This window comes from Bombus huntii, chromosome 17 (genome assembly GCF_024542735.1).
Source record: "Bombus huntii isolate Logan2020A chromosome 17, iyBomHunt1.1, whole genome shotgun sequence".
NCBI classification, from domain to species: Eukaryota; Metazoa; Arthropoda; class Insecta; order Hymenoptera; family Apidae; genus Bombus; species Bombus huntii.
In genome coordinates, this window is record NC_066254.1 from 2,463,688 (window position 1) to 2,481,156 (window position 17,469).

At 34.4% G+C, this 17,469-nt stretch overlaps 1 protein-coding gene and 3 long non-coding RNA genes across 11 annotated transcripts in view; 2 read left to right on the forward strand and 2 right to left on the reverse strand.

The window, feature by feature from the left end:
• Positions 1–17,469, forward strand: part of LOC126874974 (trafficking kinesin-binding protein milt) — an 85,811-nt gene that overhangs the window by 42,917 nt on the left and 25,425 nt on the right. Inside the window, exon 2 of one of the 6 annotated variants that reach the window (XM_050637529.1) lies at positions 248–1,373. The exons of 1 other annotated variant lie outside the window; for it this stretch is intronic. In XM_050637529.1, coding sequence (XP_050493486.1) covers positions 401–1,373 — 973 coding nt within the window. In that variant the 5' untranslated portion in view covers positions 248–400. Of the gene's footprint in view, positions 1–225; positions 1,374–9,376; positions 9,601–17,469 lie in introns of those variants that run through there. 4 more of the 6 variants (XM_050637530.1, XM_050637528.1, XM_050637531.1 and 1 more) reach the window with 4 other exon arrangements.
• Positions 2,018–9,288, reverse strand: LOC126875027 (uncharacterized). Of its 3 annotated transcripts, none has more exons than XR_007693206.1 (3): positions 9,111–9,279; positions 3,200–9,019; positions 2,018–2,032 (listed from the first exon to the last, which is right to left on the reverse strand). It is a non-coding gene; the product is annotated as an uncharacterized LOC126875027 (long non-coding RNA). The 3 variants fall into 3 exon arrangements; XR_007693205.1 differs by lacking the exon at positions 2,018–2,032 and having other exon boundaries at positions 4,719–8,754; positions 8,815–9,019; positions 9,111–9,276; XR_007693204.1 differs by lacking the exon at positions 2,018–2,032 and having other exon boundaries at positions 4,719–9,041; positions 9,111–9,288.
• LOC126875037 (uncharacterized) lies at positions 9,607–14,610 on the forward strand. Its single transcript, XR_007693220.1, has 2 exons — positions 9,607–13,378; positions 13,521–14,610. It is a non-coding gene; the product is annotated as an uncharacterized LOC126875037 (long non-coding RNA).
• On the reverse strand, positions 13,894–17,430 carry LOC126875047 (uncharacterized). The gene is made up of 2 exons (XR_007693229.1): positions 14,700–17,430; positions 13,894–14,580 (listed from the first exon to the last, which is right to left on the reverse strand). It is a non-coding gene; the product is annotated as an uncharacterized LOC126875047 (long non-coding RNA).

Here is a 17,469-nt window from a genome sequence, read left to right on the forward strand (position 1 = left end):
TATTGTATGCATCTTCTACATCTGTCGTAACATTATCTTCCATTTCGTCCTGTGTGGTATCGTCAAGGCAGTTCAGTCGTTTTTCCATGCTCTTGTCAGCGTCACACATTTCCTGCCCACCCAAGCATATGCCAGCATAAGACAGCAATCCTTAAAACCTAACTGCTTCTTGTAGCGCACTCTCGAAATTACCATTGGCATTAATTCACGAAAATTCATCATACGATCCCAACATCATTCGTAACAGTGTAGAGTGCAGAATTAAATAAATGAACGAACGAGGCGAAGCTGTGTCGACGAGAAAGAGACAAATGGAAAGATAGTGTTGGGATAACGTGATCTCATGAACAGCGGTACGTAAATTTCGATCTTCTTAAGATCGAAAATCCGATTATGGGACATGAGCAACGAGCACGATCCGCGAGTGTCTGGGAAATTTGAGCGTAGCTATCAAGATCAAAGGAAGGTAGGTCATTCTTCGAGAACGATTGACACGGTTCAAAATGTGTTGGATCGAGAGCCGGTTGAAAATTTGTCGGAAGTTGGCGTGCGAGGAAGAATCGGTGAGCCAGCAAAATATTCCCAGAGCGCGGCGGAGACGGATTCCCAGAAAGACTCGTCTTGGCAGACAATTCAAGTTTCTCACGATGGTTTTCTTCCAAGGAACAGCGAAAGTTGCTCGGAATGTATCGACGGCGAAGCAGGAAATCTTACATGGAAAACAAAGGGAAACGTCGCGGAACACCGTGATTTACAGGCCGTTTGGAATTTGAAAGCGGCCTCGTCGAAAAGCAGCGAGGACAGGCAACTGTTATTGGGGATAAACGAAAATCTGCCGGCAGATTTGAAGGAAAAATACTTCTGGCGACCAGAGGCAAGCAATTCGCAGAAAATGAGCGAATATTCCTTCGCTGACTCAAAGGAACGTTCTCGGACTAACAACCGAGCGAGCTCCATAGGGACCGGCGACTCGCAAAGTCGCTGCAAGTCGAGAGATCGTGAGAATCATCAGTGGAAATTGCAAGCCAGTTCTCCTTTAGCACGAACTCCCACATTCGCGAATTTGGCGTTGGACGTGTCTTACGCAGGGTTGGACATCTCTGGTTTCCTGGATACCGAATCTTCCAGGAGGCTCGAAACTGATCCGCCCGAGTTCTGGGAAGACTTCAGCGTGGTCGAGTGCCTGGAGAACAAATTGTCGTCGTACGACGAAAGTACGCCGGAAGAACGGGTGGAGGCGCTGAAAGAGGTTTTGGCGGAGACCGATATACACGAAGGCGATGGAATCGTGTCAGACTTTCTATTTCACGTTGCCAAAACGAAATATGGCAAGATATATATCAGAGTTATCAGAACATTGCTCCTTAATCGAGGTAGGATATGAATGGTTTATGACAACGCTTCTTAAACTTTTCCCATTCGCCAACCCATTTTATGTCGAGAGAATGTTACGCAGCCACAGTTTTGTACATAAGAAGGTACATGAAATAGATATGTAGGGCGGACGATATATGACCGACTGATTCTCACTGTCGATAACTTTTAGACGAAGTAAAAAAATAACAGTATTTTTTAATACGAATCATTTATTAATATTTGGAAATTATGTATGGAATCATGATATGAGGAAGATGTCTGCCTTCGGACGCTGTACAAAGTCAGCACTGTCAGTCGTATTTTTCGTTACATCTTCGCACGTTTCGAAAGTTATGTTCGCCGTCGCTTCTCGAATAGCATCTTTTAGCTGCTCGATTGGCTTTCGTTTATCGACATGCGCTTTACTTTTGAGATAACCTCGTAAGAAGAAACCCACTGCCATAGAATCAGGCGATCTTTGATGGCCGGACGATACCGGCAGAGTAATTTGTGTGAGGTCATCGTTATCGACGAATTACTTTGATGAAGTATTTTGACAATTTTGAATGATTATTTTGTCGTACGTCCATGATACGATTGTTACAGCGGAACAGGAAATGATGCATCGTTTCGGAATGGCGGGACTTTGAAATTGGTCAGTTATATATTGTCCACCCTGTACAAATAAGACATTAATCGACAACGAATTAAAGAAGTTTAATTCTAAACAATTTTTTGTTACATTTATAATTGTATCATTTATTATCACCTGTTAGGGCAGAATTAAATTTGCATATCGGTGAAACAGATGTGTTTGTTTATTTTTGCATAAAGAATTAAATTCTGGCTGAATATCTGATATAACAGAGTATGTTCAATGTTTCTCAGAGTGAATTGATATTTTCATTTTACAACCATCAATAATAAAGACGCCGTTTTTTCATGTTATTATTAATTATTTATTTACAATTTTTATTATATAATTCAGGCGAGGATTTAATATTCAGATTATTAATAAATTTGAATAATAATAATAACGTTGAATACTAATATATTTGAAGGATATTACTAGTATTATAGATTTTTGTAATAGCATGACTGAGTACAAACTAGTAGATTTGAGGGATCTGCTTTATCATTAGATATTATTCGAATGGAGCTGCTTAACGTTAAAAAATTTGAGTGATAGTATTACTATTACTAATATATTTGGCGAATATAATTAGTATAAGAACTATATAGATTTTTGTGATAGTATAGCTGAATACTAATAGAGCTAAGGGTTCTATATAGTATCAGATATTATTCAAGTAGAGTTATTGAGTCTGAGACAGATTTGAATAATAGTATTAACATTACTAATATATTTGAGAGATAGCATTAGTATTGTTAATAGATTTTTGTTACATTGTAAGTGAATACTAATTGCCTTGAGGGATCTAGATCTTAATATCAGATATTATTTCAAGTATACTTTCTGAACGTCAACAAATTTAAATAATGGTATTAACATTATTAATAATAGTAGTACATTAATATTATTAATAGGTTTTTGTTATGGTATAGGTAAATACTAATTGCCTTGAGGAATCTAGTTAATATCAGACATTATTCAAATAGAGTTGTTGGGCGTAAGCAAATTTGAATAATACTATGCATTAAACATTACTGATAGATTTGCTGGATCTGTTTAGCATGAAATATTATTCAAATAACTTTGTCGAACGTTAACAAATTTGAATAGTTGCATTAATATTAATAATATATTTGAGGCACATTATTAGTATTGTAAACTATTGTGACAGTATGACTGAATACTAATACGTTTAACCAATTTACTTACCATCAGATATTATTTAAACAGAGTTGTTGAGTCACATTTTCACATATGTGATATAAAATATCATAAGCGTGTTCAAGATCATTTTAAAAATTGTTGAAAATTCTGTTCTAATTCTAAGCAAAAATTCATTTAAACGATTTGTTAAAAAGCTGCTGTTTTATATCCATATCGATTAACAACTCGGTAAATTCTTCTTCATCCTTTGCTGACAGGTCATCGACATTTTTATTCCTCTGGTGTGTGGCAGTTGCAAAAATTTCCGCTGCCCCATAATTTTGTTACACGACCCCACATGGGGTCACGACCCGTAGCCGAGGAAGCTCCGCTTTATAATATCGATTAGTCGACCTCGCCATTTACGAAATTGGATATTAATAGCTCGACTAGAGAGACATCTCTCTAAATACGAAAAAGTGACGGGGACGAATGCGAAATGTAAACGATAGCATTATATATATAGAACGATGGCTTCCTGAATGTCTCTTAATGGTAGTTTAGTTCAATTTTAGATTTGTCATTCTTTATATAGATACACTTCACTCTCTGAAAGGTATCCGAATATCTTCTCGCACTTGATAAGGTGCACGTTAATTACAACGTCATAGACGAGTCAAACCGCGGCAATTTTATTCTTTACAATCTTTATTATTTCTTACATGTGATAGGATATTGCCATGTGATTACATTTTTCTTCTCTTTCTTTTCTCTTCCTTTCTTCTTTTTCCTTCGTACAATACGAAATTATGAAATTGATATTTGTAATTATCAAACCTAGAACCGTTTTATTCAGCGATAAGCACATCTACAGATTCCTTGATCTTTTAATTATAAATCGAATTAAAAAAGAAAATTTTTTCTAATCTGATAGAAAGACTTCGAATATTAATGCAAGTATATTTAAAAAATATATGCTTGCAGTAGCATTTAAGCTACTAGTGTCATTTCAAAATTCTTGTTACACCTGGTAAACTAATCTTCTCTTTATATTAATAAAATTCCCCTTTCCTAAAAAAAAAAAAAAAAAAAAAAAAAGTCGTCTGGTTGAATTGTAAAAGATGTTATTCTGTTTGAAAGAATGTCCAAATATTAATGTCAGTAACCGTATACGCATATACCATTCAAAATAGATTCGTTTTAGGAACAAGCAGGCCGATATTCGTATCGCGAAAGTTTTCTTTCTTAACGACTGAGGAAGTCACGTTACTTTCATGTATCGGATGCATGTTTGCATCTTGTCGTTTTTAAATCGATGATGGTCTACTTTCATTTGCCTTCGTTTCGTCGCCGCTTTAATTTCTCTGTTCGGAATTCGTTGATGGAGTACGATCAGTGAAACGGAGGATGTATCAAGCGATATTCAAGATCCCTCCAGATACGAGTATCACTCTGTACAGATCATCGATAACGAAATTAACATAGTCCAGGAGAAACTTGAAAAGAAATTTCTTTTGATTAAAAACTAATTATGTATCATTAAAAGAATGTTAATCGAAGGTTGTCGGTTTGACTGGGAATAACATTTTTCTTTTTCTCTTTTTTTGTATTTTAGTATTTTTACAAGCTTAGTATTTCAGAAATATGTGATTAGGCATAATTGACATATACAGGAAATGAAAATACTCTGCCGCAATTAGGGTAGAAAAATTTCGCGGATGTGATCTTTCGAAAAGCACTGCATTGGAAAATAAGCGAGTTTTGTTCCAATAGGAAATTTAAATTAAATACGAAATCGTTGGAAATGAGGGAAAAGTTATTAGGAAAATACGAAATTAATAATTTTTTATAATACGAAATTAAGAATTCTGTTCGAAGAATTTGAAGGTGACTTTGAAAGGTTAAGAGATTTCTTTGACGTTCCTTATCTTCTACTTATCAAATACTCGCTGCGAATAAATGCTGAGATTAATAAACTGGACGGATTACTTGTCCCATTAAGTTTGGTAATTGATTGCAGTTGGAGAAACATCTAAATCTTGTAATACTATGGCAACAAAAGATTAATCAGCTGACTAATTGTAAAAACAATGATATACATAATTTTTATCAGTAATCATTCGTTATTTATCACGTTCAGCCGACAGAAACATTACGAAGAAATTATTTGTTCCACGCTTTATTTTTTAATCGTTATCGGACTATAGTTAAGAAATTCAAAAAATTGTATTCCAGATATCTATCCACCTCTTTTCAGAATTAATATTACTCAGGTACTGTAATATAGTAGTACTAGTAGTAGTAGTAGTAGTAGTAGTAGTAGTAGTAGTAATATTTATTTAGTGTGTTGAACATCTGGCCCACTAAAACTTTGAAATTGGATGGACATTTGTTGGTAATTACGAAGTAGGAACCTTCCTTATCCGAAGGAACAGCAAGACGAAACTGTTCGAATCATGAAATATTTGGATAATGGAACAATTATTTTTCTCATATGAAATTTCACTTATTCAAATACAAATTAGGATCAATTGAATCTTTAAGAATCCTTATTACCTTTTATTATATTTAGTATATTTTATATTATTAATCATAATTCAATCAACATAAGGAACTTCATAGAGCCACGTTCTTTGTCTACTTCGAACGTTCGAAGCTTCTTTTCGAATGCCACGAATGCATCGGTATGAGAAGATATCGTCGTTATCGTAACGAAACCATCTCATTGCATCAATATATTTAAGATTTTCCTACTGTTGCCAGCACTCGAAGGATCTACGTGCTTCAAATAATTGAGATCAGTATCATATTTTTGTTTTTTAATATTCGCGATTGTAATTTTCCCAGCATCATGTACATATGCCAGTTCTGTTGCACCTACGGCAGCTTCGAGGTTTTTAAATATGTCGTATTTTGTCTCGACAGATAGAACGATATTGCTTTCGTACTAAGTTCTTTTAATCAAAATCCATTTGATCGATTTAAGGGAAAAAATACGTTTTGTATGGGCAATAATAAAATATGTACATATTTGAAAGAGAAAAATCATTCGTTACTGGAAAATGCTGTGTTCTGGATAAGGAAGCTCTACTTATTCCCATTTTACATTACGCTTATTTTTCATTTCAAATCCCTCCCGGCATACATTGAATCGCTCTTGCATATTATTACGTGTAATCGCATCCTAAATATCCTACATAATTCCATTTTATATCTCATTTATTTTGCATCAGTAAACATCTGTATATCTCCAATATTTGAATACCAACCGGTAATACAGGTCTAGAGCACATTTAGCACATTTCGAGATAAATCGGTTTGTAGGTTATACTACGTCGTAATAATATATTTTATTTCAGTATTTATTACAACGAAGCGAAGTCGTTAAGGACGACGATGAACAATGGTAAAAAAAAATTCCAAACGCCTAACACGCTTCTTGTTTTCAACATTACGTCATCTTCCCTTACTGCCATGTAATCTATAATCTGCGTGCAGTAAAATAATCTACAGTGACCTTAGAATCATATTATACTGTTCACCCAATGTTGACCAAAATGTGCTATAAGCTCCTGTTCTCTGTTGGGATTCATTTACTCATCCCCTTTTATCCGTCACCTTCTTCATCCATCCTATTCCATTAGCCTCTTATTCGATAAGAATTTCTGTTCGTTCACCCACTGTTGTATATTCACATCGCGCTATAACGTGTTCTCCTATTCCCTCCTCCTTCTCACATATACCGCATTCCTTCTTCTCCTCATCTGGAATTTACTCATCCTCCATTCGTTCCCTAATCCGAACCTAACTTTGTTATCTTTATCTTCTTGACTTTCCTTTCCTCTCGTAAGTACATACTTTCTTTCGTCCTAATTGATAGGCCGTCATCGATTCTAATGTTGTTCTCTTCAACACAACACGGAGCTCGACGTTTGAGTAGCGTAACCTGATCTATTGTATTCAATCGTCTATGAAAAATCACTAACTATCCATGAGACGATGATGGAACTTGTTTATCTTCGATTTTCTCGAATTTAATCTTTTACCCACGCATTTGCGACATTCTTCTGATTAAAATGAGACTAAACATGATATAGTTTAAATCACACTTACATGTATATGTAATAAACGAAAGGTTATTTCTGTTTTCCATTTCCCATCTGTTCGTTCCTATTTTCCTCTAAATTTCTCTCTTGCCATTCTATGGCTCATGTTATTTCATTTTTCCCTATCAATGACCCTTCTGCACTCCTCAAGTAGTGAGTTTTCTGATCTTCTAATCTCTTCTTCATATCTTCATATTTTATGTACCTTTCTCCTGACCCCAGAGGTATTTTCTCCGTCTTCGTTTCTTGTCTAAATATCCTACTGTAGGTGTGCACCTCTCCAGTCACTAATACTGCTCTTAGATACCTTTCTTATACTGCTTCCACTTCTCTTCTTTCTTCTGTCCCCCATATTTCATTATATTCTTCATCATGACGTTAAATATCATAAGTCTTCTTTTGTAATCTCCTCCAAATTTACATTCCCCGCATCCTCCAAATTTCCATCATCGCAGCTGTTGAACTCCTCCATACAGCCTAATTAACATATTATTTACTTTATTTATTTACTTTATTATTTACCTTCTCGCTACATATATGTGTACTCGTCACACATATGTGATAGATTACATGTTTATACTATATACAAATTTTCCTTAGAAATTCAGATAAAATTTGTAAGAAATTATCTTCACTATTTCCTTTGCGATTCCGATCAACTGCAATTTTTTCAAGAATCTTTTGCCACATCATCTAGTAAAATAATCCTCCTAACTTCTCAAAAAGGCTCGAGTCGTTTGATCCAATTTAAAAAAGTTATTCACTCTTTAACAGTGTGCCAATATTCTCGTGACCGCATGTATATTGTGTTTCAATTGTCTTTAGGATAAATCTTATTTTTTCGTTTGAGATACCATTTCTATTTATTATAAACAACGCCAAATTATCACTAATCTGACATTGCAACACATTGTTTTCACTTATTTTAAATTTTTCTTCTCGATTGACAAAGATTGTACATAAAATTGTTTGGAACACATAGAATATCAGATTTTGTGCAAATAGTCACACGTATAACATGAGACACTGTAACACAACACTCGTAAATCGCTCGAACGGTCGACAGAGAAATGTAAACATGGAGGTTTCCGCCCTTGTTAAATCCGTCGTCGAAACTCGTTGACGACGACTTTGCCTCAGTAGCATCGTGTGCGTTAAGTAGGTAACAATACATTACCTTACATATCTAGATATGTGTGACAAGTAGTTTGCAGTAAGAAGCAATCTACTCACAGCTCAGCGTTACACATATGTGTGCGATTCTAAGAATCGTGTTGTCTACTTAGCAGGTTTTATTACTATATATGTAAAAATATATGTCACATTATGTAAGATTTAAAAATTTTGAATGTTGAGCTGTGAACAGTGACTTTTTCCTTAAACGGTGATAGTGAAAGTGTTAAGTAATACCTATAATATATACTCATAAAAACAGTATTCTATTTCTATTATATAATATAAACCAGTTTGACCTTGTTTCTGAGGCCTGTTAGTAGTTTTTAGTTGCTTCTCCTTCTGTAATCAAAATATTGTAATATATGTATTATATGTGTGATAATGAACATATGAACTAACATATTGGAAAGTGACGAAATATTGTAGATGAATTAAATGCAGTCACAAAGATCGTAGGAAAAATACTTTCGTTTTCACAGGTCAACGCTTACCGGAAAGTTGCCAGACAATCCGTAATAAATGAACTTAGGTCATGGATTTAGAAAATTTGATAATCTCATTGCTGCTGTTGTTGGTAGGCAGTGTTGGGCAAAATTTTGTGTATCTGTGAAATAACAAATAACAAACTAATATTTTAGTAGCCTGTTTTAGGTTAGGTTTAAGTTTAGTTTCGATATAAAATTAAAAGTACTTACAATTAGAATTGTTTGTGATACTTTTTTAAAATAATATTTAACTTTTAAGAAGCTTTTCAATATATGGAAATTTGAAAAGGATCGGAGATACCAAACAAATTGTCAAGTAATTACTTTAATTGTTTTACAAAAACCAGATCCATCTAATACTTACGTAGAATTATTTCCCTAGGAATTTTCTAGGATTTAAATTTCCCTCTCAACCGTATTTATACGCATCTTCGGCTGCGCAGCTTGCTCTGACAGCTATGCGTCATGGCGCCGGAGTAATTTTGTCGTTTGTTTCGTTTCACGCTACCTTCATGTTTCTTAATAATAAGAAGTAATATTCTCTTTCTTTGACGTGCGTGAATCATAGATCACTGTTTGTTGTGTCAACTAGTGTCTATATAGACATTTAATTGTTAAAATTTGAGAACTTCAAGAAGATTAGTGAAATGTGCCCGGTACATCCTCTGACGTCAGAGGCGGAAAATTAATGTGCTGAATGGTAAGTATTTATTTTGAAACACAACTAATTACATCGAGTGATCAACATGTGATTATAAGCAAATCTCCTCTTCACTTTTTGTTCTTCATTTTTCCAACGTACTTTATCGTAAAATATACTTGGACGATAATTTTGAAATTTCAAATTCGATTGAATCATAAACAAAATATTACAAAATTTCGAAATGATATATTCATGCGTAGATAAATAATAATCAGATAGATTATTCCGCATATAGATAACGACTACTGTATTACTTTCTTTTCTTTAATTTTCCCAACATTGCTGGTCAACCCTCGAGACATGACGCCATTTTTAAAATCTCGAAACTTTAACCCCTTTGTTTACTTTTTTTTCTTCTCTTTCGCTAATAAGAAATCACAGTTTATTCATAGCCTGTGCTATGTTTCCCTCGAAATTTTCTCAACTACTTTATAATTACATATAGTTTAAAAATTTTAACTATACGACAATTCTAATGAAAATCGAAACTTGTTAAGAAATCGAAATTAATTAAAATCTATTGTTTGTTTAAATCTTGGATTAAAGAGTATTCTGTTCCATAATAATTTATTATACTATAATTATTAATTCTTCCATTCTATTTACTTCTATAATTGTATTACTTAATTAAATTAACGTGCAATGTGTTGTCTATTATTTATATAAAATACGGAAGTTAACAACTACAATTTGATAAATTAATGTTTTGAAACGATTTCAAGCAATTATTATGGTATTATTTCAAATAGACTTAATTGTGTTCAAGCTTATCTGTTTAAGATAATTATATATAAAATATCTCTAACGCTACAATTTATATTTAAATTATTATCTCTAAATATTTTGTTTGCATTTCTCATTACTTATAATTGCTTTTACGACTCTGCTATTATTTTGATTTTTTCTCTGTCTGTCATAGGTATACAGAATATACAATGAAAAATTAAAAAATATATGAAAAAAACATTGTAGTAATGTTTCTTTGTTATTGAAACGTTACATGGAATTCGATTTGGATATCTTAGGATTAAAAACACGAATGAAACACAAGGTTCACTGTTTTTACATTATAACTAGAATCATGTTTAATGGATTGTGACGAACAGTAAGAGATTATTTTGGAGGTCAATCGTTCGTGTATATCTTTGATACATTATGCAACGTTTCAGATTGATGCTTATTGCCACGTGCTTACTCTCTGGCCGGTCATTTCGTATCATTATTTACGAGAATTTTACAATCATTTCATTTTACAAGAAATACATCAACCGGTGCGTCGTATAATATCTAACAATTTCAACATTTTTTAAACAAATATTCTTATTATATATGCCTCGTATTGATTACTTAAAATTAAACGCATAAAGTAGGTTCAACTTTCGTAATTAATGTCGAGGAACGTCAGCCTATTGATAAAGTGCAAAGTTAACGATGCAAGTACATGTAGTTTGTCGACATGTAGCCACATCTTTGTTCCTATAAATAAATGACGAGAGCCGCGTAGTCTCGGTTTATCACTTCAGTGCATACTCTTATGCAAGCTTTACCGCGTGGAAAAATCAATAATCACCTGCGACGTCTCTACCTAAGATGTTACGTCAGAACTTTTGGTAATTTTATTTTCGATTGTTGCACTATAAATTAACCGTAATCAGAGATCAAAAGTAACATTTATTTTTACAATTTTTATAGGGGGGGGGGGGGGGGGGAGAGATTGACATACTGGTAACTTTTGTTGTAATAGAAGACAGTGAACACTAAGTACCAAAGAAATTTTTCAAAATATTAAATGATTAAACAATATTAATTTTCAAGTATTCTACTTACGAATACTTGAACCCCTTATATATGATTCCAGTATTTTTGGTTACCGATTACCATTATCTACGTGAGATATTTTTTGTTGCCGACAGCCATTATGGCAGAATCATTTTTTGGCTGTCGATAACTATTATTCGTGACGGAGTTATTTTTAGTCACCAATGACCATTTTTCATGACTGAGGGTTTTTGGTTACTCCTAACCATTATAGTTTTGGTTACTGATACCTATTATGTAAAAAAGCATTTTTTTATCGCTGATAACAATTATCAACGACATAATTTTTTGCTACCGATAATCATCATAAATTAGAGAATTTCTTTGGTGACTAATAACCGTTATTTTAGGCGAATTTCTTTTTGACTGCTGATAACCATTATCAAAGACGGAACTTTTTTTAGGTACCGATAATCATTATCGATGACGGGATTTTTTCGTTACCCCATTACCAATTGTCGATAACCCGATTTTGTTTTAGCATCCATTATCAATGGCGAAAAATCGTTTTGGTTGATAAGCAAAAAGATTTTTATTATTTATCATGATTATTCGTAATCAAATTGTTTTAATTGAATAAGTCTTATAGCATAACTTTTTAAACTTGTGTTTTTCCCCTTTTACCCGCACTTTCAAACGATAACAATTCTCCATATTTGCGCATTGTTGCTTGTTCAGTCGATACGACTTCTTGTTTTTAAATTATTCAATGGCCGTTAGTAAATATAGAATATTTTTGTAATAAGAATGTAAAACGTCCAAGTATATTTTATAACACTTCCAGGGCCTTCATAAAGCTTGCCGCTATCGTGTTTAAAACATAGTATCGAGTTTCATGTCCGAAATAAATGCCAGCAATTTATGTCACAGTTTTACTTAAAATTCAACAGTCTAAAAAACTCAGACAGTGCATACTTTTTGTTGCTCTCAAGCTTAAGTTTATAGAAAATTATTAACACTGGGAAATATTGAAATGTTTCAAACGATACAGGTAAAGAAAAGCTGCTCGATTCCTTATCAACAGAGTATATATTATGCAAAGTTCTCGATTACATAATGCAATTTTTTACGATAATGTTTCGAAAGACGTTCGCTTGCTACGATTTAGAGAATTGTTTGAAGTTAGTAACCCCTCCCACCAAACCACACCAAACATCCCAAAGGAGATAAGAGAGAAGCTTATACCAGAGACAAACACAGAATCTGGAAATTCGATCCGATGTACGAGAGAATCGAAGTAGCTGCAGACACGCAAACGTGAAGATTATATCCAGTTACAGTTACCAACACGTATAAATAATATAGAGCAGCTTGGACTAATTGGATAGGAAGAAATTAGCTTAACCGGTAAATGTCGGTAAATACAACATGTTTCATAGGATTAGAGAAACAGCGAAATGTACGATATGCGGTAATTGCGAGCTCGAAAGCAGAGAGTACATGTTATACAAATTTCCACAGCGCTGAACGTGCAGATTGCACATTATAACGGAATATGCCGGAGTACTATTAATAACCAAAGAAGAACAAGTGAAATCAATATACGTATTGCTTTACACAAATAATGCTAAAACTAAAAGTCTTCTGCTTAAGTAAACTTAAATGAGAATTTAAAATGAGAAAAATCTCTGAGGACACCTAGATAAGACTGCGATAGACGGAAGCTCGTAGAAGGCTATTATTGTGTTATTAATGACTCATCAAACACGAAACGAGGATATCTAAGATTTAATTTTTGATAAAATCCTATTGATGAAAAGTCAAATTGCAATGTTTCTTATTACATTCTTACGTAACAGTATTTACATTTGTATTCTTTTCAGCGGAGGACAGATCAAACGGATTATTATTCTATTGACTTTCAACAATGCTTATTTATAATTTATAAACAGCAACACATCGTGTAGATATGTCTCACGTGTTCTCATTGTCACTCGTCCTCGCTCTCGGAAAACTTGTAAGCAATTTTCAAGTCTTATTAAGAAGAATCACGATTTTTACACTTTTTAAAAGAAATTACTCTTGAAATGTTGGCACTGGCAAGAGGAATAAATCTTCATGTGCTAACCGCAATTTATGAATAATAATTTATGATTTAGCTGTATGACTTTGAACTTTGGACATCGAATTACGAGGAGAACGAGTGTTATTAAAAAGAATTATTCCTATTCTCTACATTTTCTAATTTTCTAATTATTATTGTTACTCTCTGCATTTTCCTAATTGTTTAAATAATTTTCAACATTGTCACAGACTTCAAAATTGTAAGTGTACTCTTAAACTAGTTTTTCATGACTCTATATGAAATAACTTGCTGTCATAAAATTGTCCTAGTGTTTGAAAAGAGTGAACATTTGCAGAAGTTTTATGTTTTGATCCAGGAAATTCAGAGGAAAGACAAGATGAGAACGCTACAGAAAGAATTGCTCTAAAATACTATATGCATCACTGGTGTTGCATTTACAAAAAATGTTGTCTAGCGCCAATATCTGTTTATTGAATTATCTTAAAATAAACTTTCAAAACTTGACATGAAAAGTGTAAAAAAAATGCACAATGGGGCGCATAAATTGCTATTAATTGTTGTTAACCAAATAATAGGTCTTCCATCTCACACAAATACTAATGCTTCCTCCTCCTCCAGTGAAAATACACTTTGGGAAGGTTCTAAACTAGTCCTCAACAACTATCGAGGACTTTCTCGACAGAGACCCACCTTCCTGTCCAATGCAGTTTTCAGGACATTAAAAGCTGCAACTGCTTTACGATAGCCCATTGCTTCCGTGCAGTTACTTCAACAACCATCTGCGCTCATTCTCCGGTCCAACATTGTCGCTCTGTCCTCCATCCGTACGTCCATTTTATCTAAAAGTTAGCGTCCACCGAAATGTCCCATCTTTCCCCAAATGTTACATCTAATTAATGAGACTAATTGAGCGACAGTGTGTTCATCTGCTTGAGAATAGTCAAAAGATGACGATCGTTGAGGTTAGGTTGGAGTTAGGTTGAGGTTAGGTTGTCTCCATGGCGAGCGGTAGTGGAATGGCGCCCAGAAGTGGAACTGCAGTCACAGCCTGGTCAATATAACTCGACTCATAACTTTTTTGTCGGACATTACTCTGCTATCCTCGCAGCAACAGAGTGTCCATGAGGATTTCTCTACGTTAAAAAAAAAAAAAAAAAGAAGAAGGTTGAGGTTAGGAAACAGAAAAGTCGTCACTAAACGCGTACGAACGCAATAAGCTGACCGCAGCTATTGGTACCGTGTCAAAATTCACCTTGCATTTGTTCGCCGGCTCTCGTCGTTTCCTTGGTAATTCCACGTCAACTTCATCTCGCATCAACACATCGCTAGCTTGCACGGAATAATAAGGAGCGAGTCTTGCAGATGACCATCGAAGGGTCAGCGTCATTTCGTCTTTTGCATCTCGCTCTTTCCTTTGACGCGTGTTTTGCATCTTCGATTTTTTCCAAACCAACGTCAGAAGCAATATCACGAGGTCTCTCGATCGTCGTTTGTTTTTGGGTCACCGATCAAAATGGCTTGTATCTACCTCCTTTGCCATTTTTTCCATTTGAATCAAGTAACGTAGACACGATTAGAGTGGCTTGTTGAATCTTCTCCTTTTTCGTTTTCTAGTATCCTAGAGTCTTCACAGTCTGTTCAAAACACATTCACGACACAGACATTCGGTAAGTGAACAACTATCCTTTTGGACGGGGTCCATACGAAATTATATTTCATTGGCGTCAATGCGTAAGTGTTTCTCGCCGATAACTTGTTGTCGATGTAACCAACATGTCCTCTTCGGACTTTGCGAGGCTGATTGAGTGAGCGTAGGTCCCTGGCTACCAAGATGGGATGGTCCAGTAGTCTTGAACTGCACTGGCTGCACAGCCACGTCACCTGCAAACTGTAACACAGTTTGTCCACAGATTTTCACGAATTCCGTCGTTTCCAACGTAGCAATTGTGTTGCGTTTTCTATCGTCCTGAGGATTTCTCTTGGCTTGGTCCTGGCTGAAGAACCGCACACTTTGCTGTGTAGGCTTTTCGCTTCCATGCCCCATAATTGGCTGCCAGGATTGGTTTCATGATGCGCTTATGTACAAGTGACTATGCTTCTATGCTGAACTTAGAACGTCCACCGGTCAACCAGAACGTTGCTTTCCTCCTAAGAGTCGAATTTGCTGGGTCTCTTTGTCGTTTGCTGGTTCCATGTTACCTTGCGGTCAAGACGTAACCCAAAATGGTCAACCAGTTGATTAATATAATGCACTTATATAATGCACTTATTAAGTGCGACGTGGTTATGGTAAATTCAAGGCAAACGTAACATGTCCATTTGTCAGTATTTATTTCCATTCTCCACTGACTTAGCCTGTGTTGCTGCAATGATGTCGACGCAACCTTAGGATATTCGTCGGTGGCTAGAATTGCTGCATCATCTGTGGATATTCGTCAAATAGTTACAGTAGTTGGTCAGCATGTAGGCTATGCATCAGGTGTACAGCGTAGACCCCGAAGACACTAACGCTTGCTGAATTATGCGATATTTCTTTTTCCATCCACGTTGGATTATCGTCAATAGCAGCAGTAATAGTTCTTGGAATGTTATTTTCGTTGATGACATTCTCCGTCTTTTTGCATCGTTTGCTTCGCAATGAAATATTACTAATCTCGAAGCTTACGAATAAACTGTTAGTTGAACTCTTACAACATTTATGTAATCGTTTGCGTATGCAAAATTTATGTACGCTTACGTTTTTTTCTTCTCAGAACTTGTCATAATTATCGACGATAGCTGATATCAAGATTTGAATATTTCCATCGTAAAGTTCACTTGCGTTCGATACTCGCGCGTTACGGCTGGTTTCTTCTTTAATTGTTTATTGTTATCGTTCAGTCATGTAGCAGATAGTTGGTGACAATTGACAGGGAAAAAGTTAATGGATAATATTACCACTCAATCAATCAATATTTTTTATATAAAATACAATATATATATATATGTAACATAATATAAACATAAAATAAAGATCTATATATATACTGTATTTTAGATAAATTATATATATTATATATATTAATTATAATAATTATTATACCCCCACATTTGAAATTGAATTATTTTCGTATAAAAACAAATATTTACAATGTATGTGCATATATACACATATAAATATTTGATAGGAAATTAATTAAACATAGAATGATGAAGTATATATTTGTGTTCTTTGTTTCTATGACAAGCATTACTCGTGAAGTTTAAACTATCGTTAGCATTGCAAACAACGAGGAATAAAATGCGATTGAAAAACTATTTATGATGAAGATTATTAAATTGTGTATAGCATCGTACACATTGTATCTTATTCTGAAGTCCAACCTTTTGTTACGAGGATATCAAAGGAGATATTGTGACATTCTCAGAATTTTGTAAGATTTCTTAAAAAGGGAAAAAACGAAGCTTAGGTCAATCGGTAAAAAACGTATATTTCTTAGCCGAAAGTGTTTACAACTTCCAACGAACCCTCGGACAGTCACACGGTGATCAAATTGCACTCTACAGTTCCTATTTATCTCACGAAACTTTTCTCGCTATATTACGTAATCCAGCAATTGGAATATCGACAAGTGTTCACAACGCTGTCCAATTAGCAATGTACGCTAATTGCACGTGCAAACTGTACATATCTCACAAGGCTTATTGAACGGAAGAAAAAAGGAGCATTTACAATACAAATGTTAAATAGAATAAATTATCGTAATTACGGCATTGATTTCATTTTAGTGAGCGTAATATAATAAACCCAACTTTAATAAAAATTTACTTCAAAATGCAGATCTCCTTCCACTGTCTTTTTTACCAATGGCGGTAACAAACGTAAAAGGACACTTGCTTATCGACACACAGTTATCGCGAACTTCTTTCGAAACATAATCGTAAAATGATACAGTCCGGCGTTGAACGTTAACAGCGAGCACAGATGCGAAATTCAAATTTATGTACAGACTTTGTAACGTTCAGAATAGAAGCAAGAACTG